This window comes from Homalodisca vitripennis, chromosome 6 (assembly GCF_021130785.1).
Source record: "Homalodisca vitripennis isolate AUS2020 chromosome 6, UT_GWSS_2.1, whole genome shotgun sequence".
NCBI lineage: Eukaryota > Metazoa > Arthropoda > Insecta > Hemiptera > Cicadellidae > Homalodisca > Homalodisca vitripennis.
The window spans coordinates 101,861,858-101,876,818 of NC_060212.1; the positions used below are offsets into that span (position 1 = coordinate 101,861,858).

The following is a 14,961-nucleotide window of genomic DNA, read 5'->3' on the forward strand; positions in this document are numbered from 1 at the left end:
TTTAGCTTTAAGAGTATTCCGTGTGCACATACACAACTATATTATATTTTATTAATGGTTCAAATTATGAGTACATTAGTTATGATAAAATATGAGAAAGCAAATCCCGGATTGAATGATGGGAGAACCAAAAGCATAAATAATTCCCTTATAGAAATCTACTGTAATAACACTATTGAATACTGTAAGTGGGTTACTATTAACATATTCAATTTTACCTCGTTTCCTCAGAGAATCCGAATCGATTATTCAATGATGCAGAATTGCAAATATCACGTCCGCAGTACAGTCGAGTGATACATCAACATCTGCGTTTTCTGCGATAACTAATGTGATAACGTAAGATCATCCATCTCTAGATGGTACAACGCTTGTCCACCGCAGTTAATAGCTTCGCCCAGGCCATATCTGATTAATAAGCTCCCAGGGACCATCTTTCTCCGCGGTCTTCACAAGCTGGCGTGCTCGTGTGTGTGTGTGTGTGTGTGTGTGTGTGTGTGTGTGTGTGTGTGTGTGTGTGTGTGTGTGTGTGTGTGTGTGTGTGTGTGTAGCAAATTATTGCACCGGCCGTTCCGGCAGACATCTCGCATGCACTCTGCAACCTTTCCTGCCGCTATCCTTCTAAATCAGATCCCAGCGAGATAGCCTGCTAGCTCTCCCGTCGTCTGTCTCTCGCCCGACATCCGTGGCTAAACGGTAGCGCATCCTCGTAAGTTATGTGGCCTCTGGACCGAATCTGGCTTGATAAACAGACGTGATGCATGAAATTGAAACGTACCACATAATTTAGAGCTTAGAAAACAACGCTTTTTGCCGAGTTTCTTAGCTGTTATACCACAAACTGAAGATTACTGAAACTCAGTTGCATATGTCCACTATTTTTATCTAATAGCTTACATAAATGAAAAAAACTCAAGGTTTGGTACGTCAGATTTATTATGGTGTAACTCTTATAAGTATTCCATGTTATTTCAAAATGGTATTCTCATCTTAAGAAGAGTATTTTGAGAACTGATAAACTGATAAATACCTATTTATCAACCTGTCATCGGCTGCTTACTGATATTGAAATGTCTAGAAAATATATTAACCAAATTGAATTAATCGTAAATAAAAACACAAAATAAAAATAAATCTTTCATCATCCCTTTTGGTTTATATGGAATTATTTTTTTAGGTACAATCTTCACAATCTCCACAACAATGTACCATATTTTAAAGGTAAACTAATAATAAGAACAAGAACTACGAAAAGTTCATAATAATTAGTAACTAATTTCAATATGAAAATTACATTACAATTGTATAAAGTGAAACAAAATTTAGAATGCTCTATTGATTCCTAGAATTATATTAAATGTTCCTACTTTGTTCGTCGAATATAGTCAGGAATACTCTAAAATTAATACTAAATTAAATATTCTCATTAAATTTCATACATACCTGCAAAAACAAATTTCTTTTTGTACGAGTTTAAAAAAATAATTTTAAGAACAACGTAAACTATTAAATATGTTAAGTGTAGTTAAAAAGAAATACTTCACATGAAGAGCCTTCTAATGAGAAGAATCATGACACACAAACTCTAAACGAGTGACCAAGGTTAAACGTATATATTTAATGGTAATTTTTTTGGAAGCCATGCACGTAAAACCTGTATAAAATATATTTGCCGTAGACCTTTAAAGGTGACACAGTTTGATTTTGGTATTAATTCTTTTTTACCACAGCTTTTATTTTAAATAACCTCTCTTAAGATACAATACTTTTTTTACAATTTCATGAGGAATATTAAGCATTTAAAGTAAAAATTGTTTAAACAAGGCCAAATAAAACTGGCAATAGATGTAAAACATACAACATCACAATCCTTTCATCGTGAAAAAATTCATCGTGTTAAACAAACTTCACGTTTTGAGGTGTGTATACAAATGATAAATTCAGGCAATGTCATGGGATATAATGATTTATGAATTAAAAAGTTAATATGGATGTAATCATAGTACTGTAATTCAGTTCTGAGCTGTGTTCCAAATATAAAGACTTCACGTCTTTGCAATGTTAGTATAGGATTGAAAAAATATTTACGCTTAACAGACAAGTAAATAAGTTAAGAAAAACTTTCCATCTATAATTCATGAGTTCCATGTTCCACCCATTTAATTTTTAATTGGTAATCCTAATTAACAGAACTCAGAAAAAAATCCCATCACCGTTTAGCTTTCTGAGAACACGACAGTGCAGATGAAGCTAAAAAGTTCGAGCTTTGTAGGAGGCTAACTAATCTAACAAGTTACTTCATTACGTGCGTTGATAAATATCGTATGGATAGCTATCACAACTGTACTCGGTTTACTAATAACCAACAAGTTGATTACTCTTTTATTTTTAGATTTGCCAAAATGGTGACTGTAGACTGCACCAGAGAGACGTCCAGTCAGGAGTCTGACCGTGATGAGAACGACAGAACATGAAACCTCGCAGTGAGTGACACACGTACCAGGGTCTAGTGTCCAGCGACTCCGGTCACGATCTGGAGAGTTTCGTCCCTTCGTGTTTTCACAAACTGACCACGCTGAATTACACGGATCTCGGGAGCCCCTTTGGATCTTGCGGGAGTGCAGGGTGTTCCAACACCTCTACACCCGCTACGATGGGCGCGAGATGATATTCTAGAGGGTCACAAGTAATCAGAGTCACTTTTTGAAATACAGAGTTAAAGACTTCCACTGAATCGATATTTCTCATTTTCAATAGCGATGTTTAGGCAGAGTTCCACACCAAATTTAAACCTCCTAGATCAATTCGTTTGACACGTACATGCAGATAAGAACCTAATATAGTTAATCAACAGCTTGTGGGAGTACTAATTTATTAAACGCATGTAAATTGCTTTGATAGTATTCATTAAAATTTAGTTTATTTGAAAAAAAAAAAAAAAAAAAAAAAAATAGAAACTAAAACCCTTTTTAAAACGTTTATTTTTAATACACATGTTTCGGGATTCAGCCAGTCCTCAGTGTACTTAAACCTGTGCGGTAAATAATAAACAAATAAATATACACAGGTGGACAATTGGAACAGATGATAAATTTATGATGAACAGCTGTAATTTTTGATTATAATTCAGTATTTAATGTTTTAATTTTTTCAAAAATTTGATTTTTCATATTGCTATTTAGAATATAAGGATCTTTATTATAATTTAGATATATATATGTAATTCTTGTGTTTCATTTTTCCCTTTCTGTTTCTATATCTAAAATTTCCATGTTCTCTACAATATTTGTGTAATTTATTTAATTCATAAATCATTGAAACCGATTGGAAGCCTTGCTGTTGTACTCGTACATACTGTGAAAAATCGTATCTGTAACTCAGGCTACTTTTATTTGAGCCTGACAATAAGATATCCCTAAGTACGAATATAAGTTCATACTATACGTTATGGGACGACCAAAATCAGTTTTGTGCTTGTCTGTTTTGAAGAAAGGTATTATAAAAGGCTGTGGGAATATTTTCGTATTCGATAAAATTAACATAGCCAAACAGTGGTTAGACCACCTTTACGTTTTGACTATGAGTATGTTTCGAATATCCGCCTTACAGAATTTCTGATTCTATTGCAAAAGAATTGATGACGTGTACAAGAGCCATATTAGCCTAGTTATTACTTCCCTCTAGGTGGCGTAGAATGGTAGCAAACTCTCGCAGATTATACACGCATTACACGGTCGGTAAATCAATCAAGAAGGCACAGGTGTTAATTATTGAAACCAATATAACCCTCAGTTTCCAGTAAATAGCACTTTATAGAGATTTACTACCTCATTTACATGTCGCTGAAACGATTCGCCCCTGGACCAAGTCTCTTGAGGTAGGATTATGTGATTGATTTATACAGAAGTAGTTTCTATTGTTACCCGGTAAGTATCAGTCGTTACAGGAGGATTATTTTCTAGATGATTAATCACGTGGGCTGTCATTTAACTTGTGGCACCTCTTCATTGAATAAACATAAACACATCAAGGTATTAATTCAATTTATTCTGTTTTAAAAAGGATCTCCTTGGAAATATAAGTATTACTATAAGTTTCTAATGCCAATATGTGAGATTAATTTAAGTTATACGTTAATTCATACGGAACATCTTCAACACTCAAAATAATTTTTATAAAACTTTTCTCCTATATGTATGGATTCATTATTTTTAGTTGTGTTCATCAGTTTGAACTTTGTCACCCGTTGGAAAGCTTCGATACACATTTCAAAATTGAAGAAATATTGCTACGAAAATTTTGCTTTACGTATAGGAGTATTCATGCACCACATACATAAAAACATAACTGCCAGTCCGAAGAAAAATGGCACATTATGCAAATAACTCTAGAAACAATTGATGAAACAGGTTATAATGAATAGTTAACCTTTATAAACTATATAACTGCACAACCTGCACCTTGGTACAATTTCAGGGATCCAACACATTAACATTGTACGCCACTGCATAATATTTGATCTACTGCAGCCAGACGTAATGGGATTAAAATTAGATTCCTACACATTATATTGAACTCAGAAATGTTTTCATTCCGGAAAGAATACTGTCAGCCATATTTAGAGGCAGGCCTGTATTGATGAGACGGCAAGAGATACAGAGCTGATAACCTATTCCACCATCAATGAAACACATCCTCAGTTTAATGCTACTTAATCATACTTACAAAGTGTTTTTGGCACTAGACAATAGAATCTGTTTCGGAATATTGATAAAATTATTTAAAGAACAAAGAAATTAATGGTCCTGACCACAAGGATGTTGCCATGTCCCAGATGTGTTGCAATAGGGTTATTACACTGAAAACTGTAATTTTAGGTTTTCAGAGATTGATTATCTGCAGTTTCCTGATTCAATTTTTGTAATCTTCAGTGTAGGATGGCGTAACACATATTAACATATCTATGTTCTCTGTTTACAAACATAGCTTTCCTTTCCGAGCGTAAAATGGTTTTCACACTGTATTCCACATTATTTAATTACTAGTAAGGACATTTGGACACATAACTAAAAACCTTCTACGTTACATGTGGCATTTATGGAGAAAGTATTACCCCAAGTAATATTCCCAACAAGTTTATACCAGGCCTTAGCGCAGCTGGTGAAAAAATGGGAACTTCTTCTGACAATTGCACCAATACACAAGCCCAAAATATTATTAAGGGTTGAAAATTAACCAGATGAGGGTCCTCAAACACGATTAACTTGATGGTTGATCGATTCTGTACAAACTGGTGGTTGTAAGTAAAGAGTAAGAGGTGTGGGGAACATTTCTCTCCGTGGATATTACTGATGTAATCGTATAAGGTTCAGGACAAAATTCAGTTTTGGTAAGACTATAGATAGCTAGGACTAAAGATAGCTGCATATTCATGGACCAGAACCCAAAGCATGCTAGTTCATCTAAATCATACGGGAAAATAGTAGTCTTTTGAATCAAGTATTCATTAACCGATACTTTGGGTATTAAATAAAATTGGACATTTTGTACGTTTTGAGAGAATAAATAATAAATTTACATTCTCGACTTCTACCAAACGAAACGAAAATCTCTGTAAGATTTGTAACTCTTTGAACTGCAACGTGCGTGTTTTAATCGTGTTAATACATGTATCACGAAAATAAAAAATATCGAGAAGTAAAATTAAACATTAGTCCAAATCTGGCATCTGACCATTTCCTGCTGGCTCAGTTATTTATTAGGCGTTAAGATTTACGAATCTGTATTACAACTGGAATTCGATTGGAATGCATATCGAGACAGCTATGGCTCCTATTAGATTAGAGTTATGGCTCTATAAATTCATTCACGTTAGTCGTTACAACGTCGTAAGTAAGGAAATATATTTTTATGCGCGTTGCTAAGTAAATATCGCGAAGGACTGATAAAGGAAAAAAAGTAGTTTGGTGTAATCTTCAAGTTTTGATTCATATTTATTAAACACCTTGTATCTTTAATGCCATCCCTTCTACTCTATACTGAGGAATCCTTATTGTTGCACAGATGCTTGATGCTTAATGGTGTCACTTGTATTCAATATGCATGGATTTTTGTTATCAAGATCCCCATCTTCTTCTTAACTATCAAGTGAAATTATAACACAATAAATTTCGAAATTTTCTTTACTTAATATTCATGAAGTGAAAAACACTTTGGTGGAGAGGAAATAAATCATTAAAAGACAGCGCTACTAAAACTTTTGGTATCGAAAAGTAAAATTAAGTTTAAAACTGAAAGTGCTGAAAAAACTACCAAGGGCATCCGGATGATAAAATTGCTTAATTCCCCCTACAAGTTCCATTCTGAAGTGTACATGCACGGTGAGTTATTTGTAAACAGCATGTTAGCAAGTACTTATCCTGACTAAGTGACTGTGAAAGAAATGAGGTAGACATTCAATTAGACTGGTTTAATCGCTGGGAAGATCTCGTGATAATTAGCAAAATAGCCAGGCATTCCGCTAGAAGGCTACAGTTAACACCTGTTGACTCACATGCGTAGTTTACTGATCAGGTAGTAGCAGAATCAATGTGCGTAATTCCAATCTTCGTGACCTCGTGTGGTCTAGTAACTTATATTTTAACGTTCTGCCGCATGAGTGGAGTGGAAAGGGCTGTCTTACCTAACAGGTTAGGAAAAGTAGATGAAGTAGGCCTATGTTAATAAAACTTTCTGTTTTAGTAGATATTTACTCTTTTTAGATGTACATTTACTTTTTTCATTTTATAATTCGTTCATAACATTTTGCACAAGGGTAATTTATTACATATCTGTTTGAATGTTAAATTTAGCTCCAGTTCATCTTCCTTTTAATGCAGCGTCTGGTAACTAACGCTGTCTCAGAATTTACACCTGGAATCTGGAGTCATGTTCGCCTGAAGAGATCTAAAGAAAGTCGGCAACGAGAAGCTCAAAACGGATCTTTACGTCATTTCGACATCAGAGACACCTGTCATTTAATCAACCTTTCCTCCCATAGCTACATTATGTACATATCTCTGCCAGTAAACATTCTTTATTTTTATAGATCTGGAGCATGGTGAGATTATTCAAAAATTGTAAATAGAACAATTTACTTTGAGAACTATGTTCTTTATTTATTGAAAAAGTAAATATAATTATAATTTACTGAATAATTACAGTCAGTATAAAAAGTATATATTCAGGCACTACTGTAGGTTAAGATAAATTTAACCTTAATCTAAAGTACCTGAAGATGGACTCTTCGAATCCGAAATGAATACAATAGAAATAATAATTACAAACGTGTTAAAATGCAAATTATTCTTACAGGAGTTAGCATTACCAATTGTATACATAAATAGTTTTATTAATATAACAATCTAGTTATTTACAAAAACTTAGTTTCGATTGTGTTTTCAAATTAATGTTACTATATACAAGCTCATATATGTACAAAACTAATTTATTGTTTATATTCACCAAAACATTATAATTGTAATTATTTTTAAATCTTAATCTGTTTTTCTAGCAGAGTTGCTCCCATTAGCATTCGTTACGAGGACCCTAAGCCTCTGCTTCATCATCTCTGAAGATTAGTCTGATAATTTCTTTAATCATTTTTCAATTTGCCGTGCTTGCTTTCCAATAAGAGTGTCTTTGGAGAAAATAACCGTTTTGAGGAATGCCCAGGGTCAGTTTTGATTTAAAAGAAATATCTCCACACACTTCGTATCCAGTAGTCTCCATCAAAACCATTTTGGGAAATGTTCACCATTTATTCCGATACAAATCTATATTAATAAATAGGAAATCATAAATTCAAAAACCTTGGCAAACAAACAATTTTATGTTTTTATAAGACTCTACATATCATAACCATAGCCATTTTCAAGAATGTTGGAATACAAAGCAGATATGGGTATCTACTACATGAGATGTAGCCAAACATTCGAGTCGGTGGTGCTCATTAGAAAAAACCTTTATTCTTCACTCAGACGCGTCTTACTGCACTATAACTAGTAATTCACAGTGCCTACAGCATGATCCGAAAAAATTTTCGATATAACGCCTTATCTCCGTTTTACTGATCCACACACCGAATTTGGAAATAATTCCTGAACGGTTAAAAAACGAGATTTTAAGTGTAATGTGATCATTCTATTAACTAAATACTCCAAATCTGTACGTGTTTATATTTTGACAGGGTTTCTTTTTACTTGTATATTTCAACTCTTGAATTCAATGAATACGATATTTTTGACTCCAAAAATCCACTAAATACAGCGCATCTATACATCTTTACACTTACTCAGAATGCTTTTGAAATTATCTTCCAGAGTTATTCAATGTATTGTACAGAATAAGTTGCCATACTTCAACGTCAGAAGATTAAGTAACTCGTTATTGTAATGTTATATCGTGTACTTGTGTGAAGGGTGCTTTAAGGAGGTTACCGACTAGATGTACTTTAGTAAAAATCAGATGATAGGCAGTAATAATATTTTATTGTTGGTAGGAAAGGAGCATTCTGAAGCTCGCAGTTGGCTGGACGTTCAAGAAGACTTAATAACGTAGAAACTGCGAAGAATGATGAAAATTACCAGAACTTTTTATCCCTTTGTTATACAACCAAAGTTTGTGTTGCACTTATGATAGAGCCTTGTGAAGACCTTGTTGCCAAACCTACATTTATATTAAATTTATCTTAATCGTGTAAGCTGGTCCCCCAAACTCAGTTTTGATGTAAATGAATCTAACATAATAGATGAAAAGTTAAACTAATTTTCAGTGTTTATTGAGGAGAAACCTTATTTAGTCTATTTGTGGACCAAGCTTTTTCTAATTTTGTTGTATTCTTTCTTTATACTCATAACTCAGTGGCTGGAAAAATTGATGTGACATGAAATCGAGTCAAAACCTATCAAATAATATATTTCACATATATACACTTGTATAATATCTTACCTTTTAATTTTAGCTCCAATGTGAAATGTACAAAATTACAGATTTTATTGACAAAAACAGTTAAAAAATAAGTTTACTTTTTAGGTTTAAATACGAAGATAGAAACAAAATGTTTTTCGCTTGGCATAATATGTATTCTTATCCTTATATTCTTTCACGTATCCTGAGCCATTCCATCATTGATATCCTCTCTGCCAGAGATGTCTAAGCACTCCCCTTCTTCGTCAAAGCGTTGTTTATGAGAGCTATAATATGAGATGTGCTACACAAAAAGTCAAGTTCCAATTTCTTCCTTAATTGTAAGGTTTAATGACAAAAATAGGTACAAAATCATTTTTTCCTCTTGGCATCATATGTATCCTTTTCCTTGTATCCTTGCACGTACCCTGAGTCATCCTTGATATCCTCTCTGCCAGCGATACCTCTGCCCTTCCCTTCCTCGTCAAAGCGTTGTTTGTGAGAGCCTGTGTACTTGCTCGTGTCCGTCAACCGATCCACAGCCCCGGTCTGAAAATAACCTCAAATGTTGTAGCGACACTTCTTTCAGCACATTAAACATTATATGTTACTGCTTACTAATTGTAATAAATTCCACTTTAAGTACTCTTTTAATATAAACAGCCAATAAACTAAAATGGTATATCATATACATGAGAGCGACATAGTTCTACACAACATTCAGTTACAATTAAATGCATCAGTAAGAAAGGCAGTTATTATTTTTAAACGGTCATTAAAAAGATCAACAAGATGTGATTGAGGTTTATTTGTTTCCGTGAAATGCATGATAATCACTTCTAGCTAATAGGATTACCTTGAATTAAGTAACATTTTTAATTCAATCAAAGAAAAATCAGTCTGTTCTGTGACTACATCATAGGAGGCAAATGAGTCCCTGCCCCAGAAGAATTCATTTTTGGCCGGCTTATAACTCCCTGTTGAACCTACACTGGACACAGCAAACTCCGGAGTTTGTGGGCTACACCAAGGGTTGATAGGTAGGTATAGTTTCCTGCAGAGGTCCTGGTGGGTTTGGTTGCTAAAAAGGTACGTAAAATTAATAAATCCAGAGAGAGAGAGAGAGAGAGAGAGAGAGAGAGAGAGAGAGAGAGACCGAAGCCCCTCGTTCCTACCTCCACCCCTGACACAAGTCTGTGACTTATTTGCCCAGGCCTCTTGCCCTCCTCTTCTTTCTTCTCTTCGGGCTTCGCCCACTTAATCCACTTCTCGACACTCTTGCTTGTGTCCTAGCCTAACAGCAACGTCTCCCCTCATCTCACCGCCCCTGTGCGATGAGAATCATCGGGATATTAATTTATGTCTTACAAGCTTTCAAACTCTGTTTTCCCTCTCTTTTTATCCCAATCCTTCTTGTCGTGGTTCTGAGCTCTTTAATAGTCTCTTCATCGAAGTCAAAGTTGCCTCTTCTCCATTCTAGATGCTTCAATGTCATCACCTGCCTGAGGTCTCTTCTTTCCTCCTCAAACAGTTCACACTCCATGAGCACATGATTTGCGGTCTCTAGCTCTCCGCACTCACACCTCTCCTCCTCCACCAGGTTAAACCTCTTGAGGTTCGCCTTGAAATTTCCATGACCAGTGACGAACTGTGTCAGGTATGGTCCATGTCCCACTTCTGCTGCAGTCTCCTTCTGATGTCCGGCATGTATTCGAAGGTCTCCCTACTTTTTCGGTATTCTGCCAACGCCTCTGCCATTCTTCCAAAGTCTCTTCTCGTCTCGCTGCATTGCTCTCAGCGGCGTCCCTTCCTTCTTCCTTATCCTCCCACCTCTTCACCTTCTCTTCTATTTGCAGGTCAATCGGTGTTACTCCTGCCAGCACTCTGATTGCGTCATGTGAGACCGTGTTGTATGCCTTTGCTACCTTCAGTAGAACTCTTCTTTGCATGCTCAGCAATTTCCTCTTCAGTGCAGTCCTTTCGGGCATTTTCCCCCCAGAACTCACAACCGTTCAACATCGCCGGCTCTACGCAACCTTTGTATAGCATCATAAGGTGCCTCCCTATCATACCCCTATTGGCTCTTGCCTGTCCTGCCAGTTTGGCGTAGACCCCTTTCATTTTCTCGCACACCTCCTCCACATGTTTCTCAAAACTCATCCTCTGTCCTACTACCACTCCCTAAGTACTTCATTTCCTTCTTGCAAACGTATATATTCTCCTTCCACTAACAGCCTAGGTGTCTTAATCGACTTTCCTTTCAACATCACTGTCACTGTCTTTGCTTTTGAAAACTTCAGCTTCCTTTGTTGTCCCCATTCTATTACCTTTTCTACGGCCCTACTACCTCTATCATCCAACTGTTGTGTACTCTGTCCTCTGACTATCAGCAGTGCCGTCGTCAGCATATGCAGTGGATTGTTACTCCTTCCCCTAGATCTAATCTCAGTAGGCTGTCGAACATCACATTCCACAGGAGTGGTCCAACAACTGATCCCTGTGGGCACCCTCGAGTCATCCTCTTCCCTGCTTCTCCATTTCCTACCCTGAGTGAGAGAGAGAGAGAGAGAGAGAGAGAGAGAGAGAGAGAGAGAGAGAGAGAGAGAGGAAGAGAGAGAGAGAGAGAGAGAGAGAGAGAGAGAGAGAGAGAGAGAGAGAGGAGAGAGAGAGAGAGAGAGAGAGAGAGAGAGAGAGAGAGAGGAGAGAGAGAGAGAGAGAGAGAGAGAGAGAGAGAGAGAGAGAGAGGAGTAGAGGAGGTATTTTTTGTTCAAGCTTGCATACACGCATTTTATTTAAATTACATTTGAGTAACTTACTGTTTGTTTTTATCTATCAGTTCAACTTCTAACTTCAACTTGTTTTTTTATTACTCGTTGTTCTACCTTCAATATACCATTTTATATCAAATTGTATCTTAACAACTAGTTTTGTCGTCTAACTCAAGTTTATGTTTAATTTCTAAACTTCCAAACAGGTTGACTTTATTACCCATTGAGTACAGGGACTATGAAAATTTTTTTACTGAGGAGTAAAAATAAGTTAATGATAGTTAATGGTAGATAGTTATTGCCAAAATAATAATATAATAAACTTTACGATGGTTATCATACTGAAGACAGAGGAAAGTATCGTAAAGCGGACATAAAAGCACGACGTACGAAGATTGATCACTCGTAAAGATTATAGCGGCTATGTGCTAACGTCGGTTTATTGCTGTTTTTACCTTTCTCATTTAGAATTATCAAATTCATTTTAGTTGTAAGAGATACTCTTCACACTGTCTAGGGTCGTGTTGCAAGGTGTGGGTTTGGAATGTGGAATCGTCTTTACTGCTCTCGCTTCAAGTGATACTGCTATAAAATCAGAGTCGTAGGTGTCGATGTGGAGAGTCAACTTTAAATGCCACTTTAGCAAATGGATATTCAATGCGGATGTTTCAAATTATAATATGACAGCTATATTTTATGATTGTCATAATATTTCAACAAACGTGAAGCTTTCACCACATGTATGGATATACAGTATGCTTGAAAAGTCTCGGAACAGTAAATAATTTTATAACAATTTTAAAGCAGTAAGAATTGGTATACAATTATTACCCATAAAAATCTAATTATTTATGCAATTTTCAGGCATCTTTCTCATCAGGGGGACGGCTTGCAACGGGTCAGAAGAAAATATTGAAGTATAACATAGGTCGAGACAAGATTTACCCATCTGAATTAGCGGCGTTTTACAGTTTATCTTAATTTATGCAAATTACTATAACATATACTATTTTATTTTGACAATAGAAATAAAGTAGTAATAATTAAGATTATATTAATTTAATGTAGTGAAATTAAAAAATGAAGTACTTAAAGCTAACAGTAAGTGTTCAAATGCTTTGAAGTGTTAACATTCTGAAAGCTAGTTTGTAGTTTTGAGTTTCAATAAAAGAAGACGTTTAATTTGATGTTCAACTCGACCTAGCCTATAATTTACGATTTTCTTCAGATTTTATGCGGCTGTCCCAATTATGAGATAAAACCTGACACCGGCAAAAAATAATATATTCGTATGGGTAATATTGATATAACCATTCTTATTGCTTTACAAGAAATGTTAAAACCGTTATTAACCGTTCCGGGAATTTTCAAGCATACTGTATTGCTGGCAAAGTAAACCCTTAATGTGATGTATTATCTATATATTTCACGAAGTTATTTTTATTCTATTCCTCTAATGTTTTAGAGCATCCTGAGTCAGTTTACCTAACGACATACTAGTAAGTTTAATCAGTAAATTTTACGAAGAACATAAATTCTATTTCAAGTAAGTGTTTAGCTAACCCATGTTAGTGGTGAGATACAATTAGTGTTTCAGTATTTGAAAACACTATTTAGTTTAAGATAGATGTCATCCATGGATTTTTATAGATACCTGCTACAGTATAAAGTTCAAAATATAAGTACCGCTTCAAATGGTTAAATCAAAATATAAAGTTATACAAGAAGTCAATGAAATGGAATAATTCTAATTTGTTTGAAAGTTACACACTACATAAAACTGTTATATAGCAATAAATGGAAATATTGAAATATGACTGCTTTATGTTAATGTAGTCTTTTGTTCGAGGTAAAATGTCACGAACTATCTTTGTAAAGTTGACTAAAAGTTTCTCCCTGGCGAAAATAATTACCTTAACAGCCTGGGTAGCCATATTGGTCCCCGGCATCCCGCAGTTGACCAATTTGTCCTTGAGGGACTGAGGGTCCACCTTCTTCGTGGTGGCCAAGTCCTCCACAAATTTCACGAAGTCAGTGTAAGGGATGGTCTTGGAGCGAAACTTGTTAAAGGCTATCCCGGTGTCCGTGGTGGTGATCTTCTTGCCATCAATCACCGTGGCTTGTTTCATCCACTTGTCACTCTGCGTCAGTGTGATTGTGGTACCGTCACTTCTGGAGTCCCCAAATTTGGCGAATGCCTTGAAGGATTCCTCTAGAGTGGAGAGTCTCCCGGCCATTGCGTAGCCCACGACTAGAGGCGGCTGTGGAAGCAGGGGCGGCTTCTTGACGGACCGGGAATTGCAGGGGCACCCAATTTTTATAGATTTTTATAAACTACCTACATGAAATTTCTTGTTATCTTGAATTTTCTTTTCTATGAATGTGTTACCATGGCTACACAAATTTGAAATATCTCACAAAGTGACTAATCAATCCATAACTGACATCTTCCTTTAGAGGCTTTTAGGATCTTTATGGCTAATGCAAAATACCAGGGCTTCCCATGTAGGTACCAGTAAAATAATGTGAGTTATTTGGAACTAGACCATTTTGGTTCGGTCGGTCTTATTTTTATGAAATGTTACTGCGTTGGTTATTATAGCTCGCAGTTCACAACCACCGAACAGTTTAGATTGTGGGTGTAGATTTCGCCATTAATATGTTGATAAATGAAAGTCATGAATGGGTTTACAATTAGATAATGCAACTGAAAATTTTAACTTAGAGTAAAGGTGAATATTCTATATAAATTTACTTGTTTGTTAAGGTTATTGACTATTTAAAATCCGTTTACTCATACTCACTGTGAACCCGTAAAATTCATTGTTAATCAGAACTATTATGAACCCCTCAGTCTAGTCTAGTTTTTATACTTGAGTTAAAAGCGAGTCCTCGTTAAATAACACTTTTGAAAGATAGCCTTAATATGCGTATCAAAATATAGTGCATTATGTCTTATCACTAGTAAGATCGACTATTACTAGAAAGGGTCATTAATTAACTATTTAAGTGCAGTTTAACTGAGCTTTGAATTCCTTGGATAACTGCCAAGGGCACTGGAGGCTAAGGCAATTAAATGTGTTATTAAATTTACAGATGGTATTATACACTAGTATAGATATAGTACAAAACATCATGCCTTATAGGTTGGCAGCTAGCAACATCTAATAAAAAGTATTAAATGACGGTCGTTTACGTTTTTGTTAAAACTATTCTCGGTTTTTTTTAGTACATTGGAAAAAATGAA

General features: G+C 35.4%; 1 protein-coding gene across 1 annotated transcript; it reads right to left on the reverse strand.

Moving 5' to 3' along the window:
• Positions 1-9,273: 9,273 nt before the first annotated feature.
• LOC124365243 (tubulin polymerization-promoting protein homolog) lies at positions 9,274-14,099 on the reverse strand. The gene is made up of 2 exons (XM_046821206.1): positions 13,628-14,099; positions 9,274-9,495 (listed from the first exon to the last, which is right to left on the reverse strand). Exons 1-2 carry the CDS (start codon positions 13,949-13,951, stop codon positions 9,319-9,321), a joined length of 501 nt encoding a protein of 166 aa, XP_046677162.1. The 5' UTR covers positions 13,952-14,099; the 3' UTR covers positions 9,274-9,318.
• Positions 14,100-14,961: the final 862 nt, after the last annotated feature.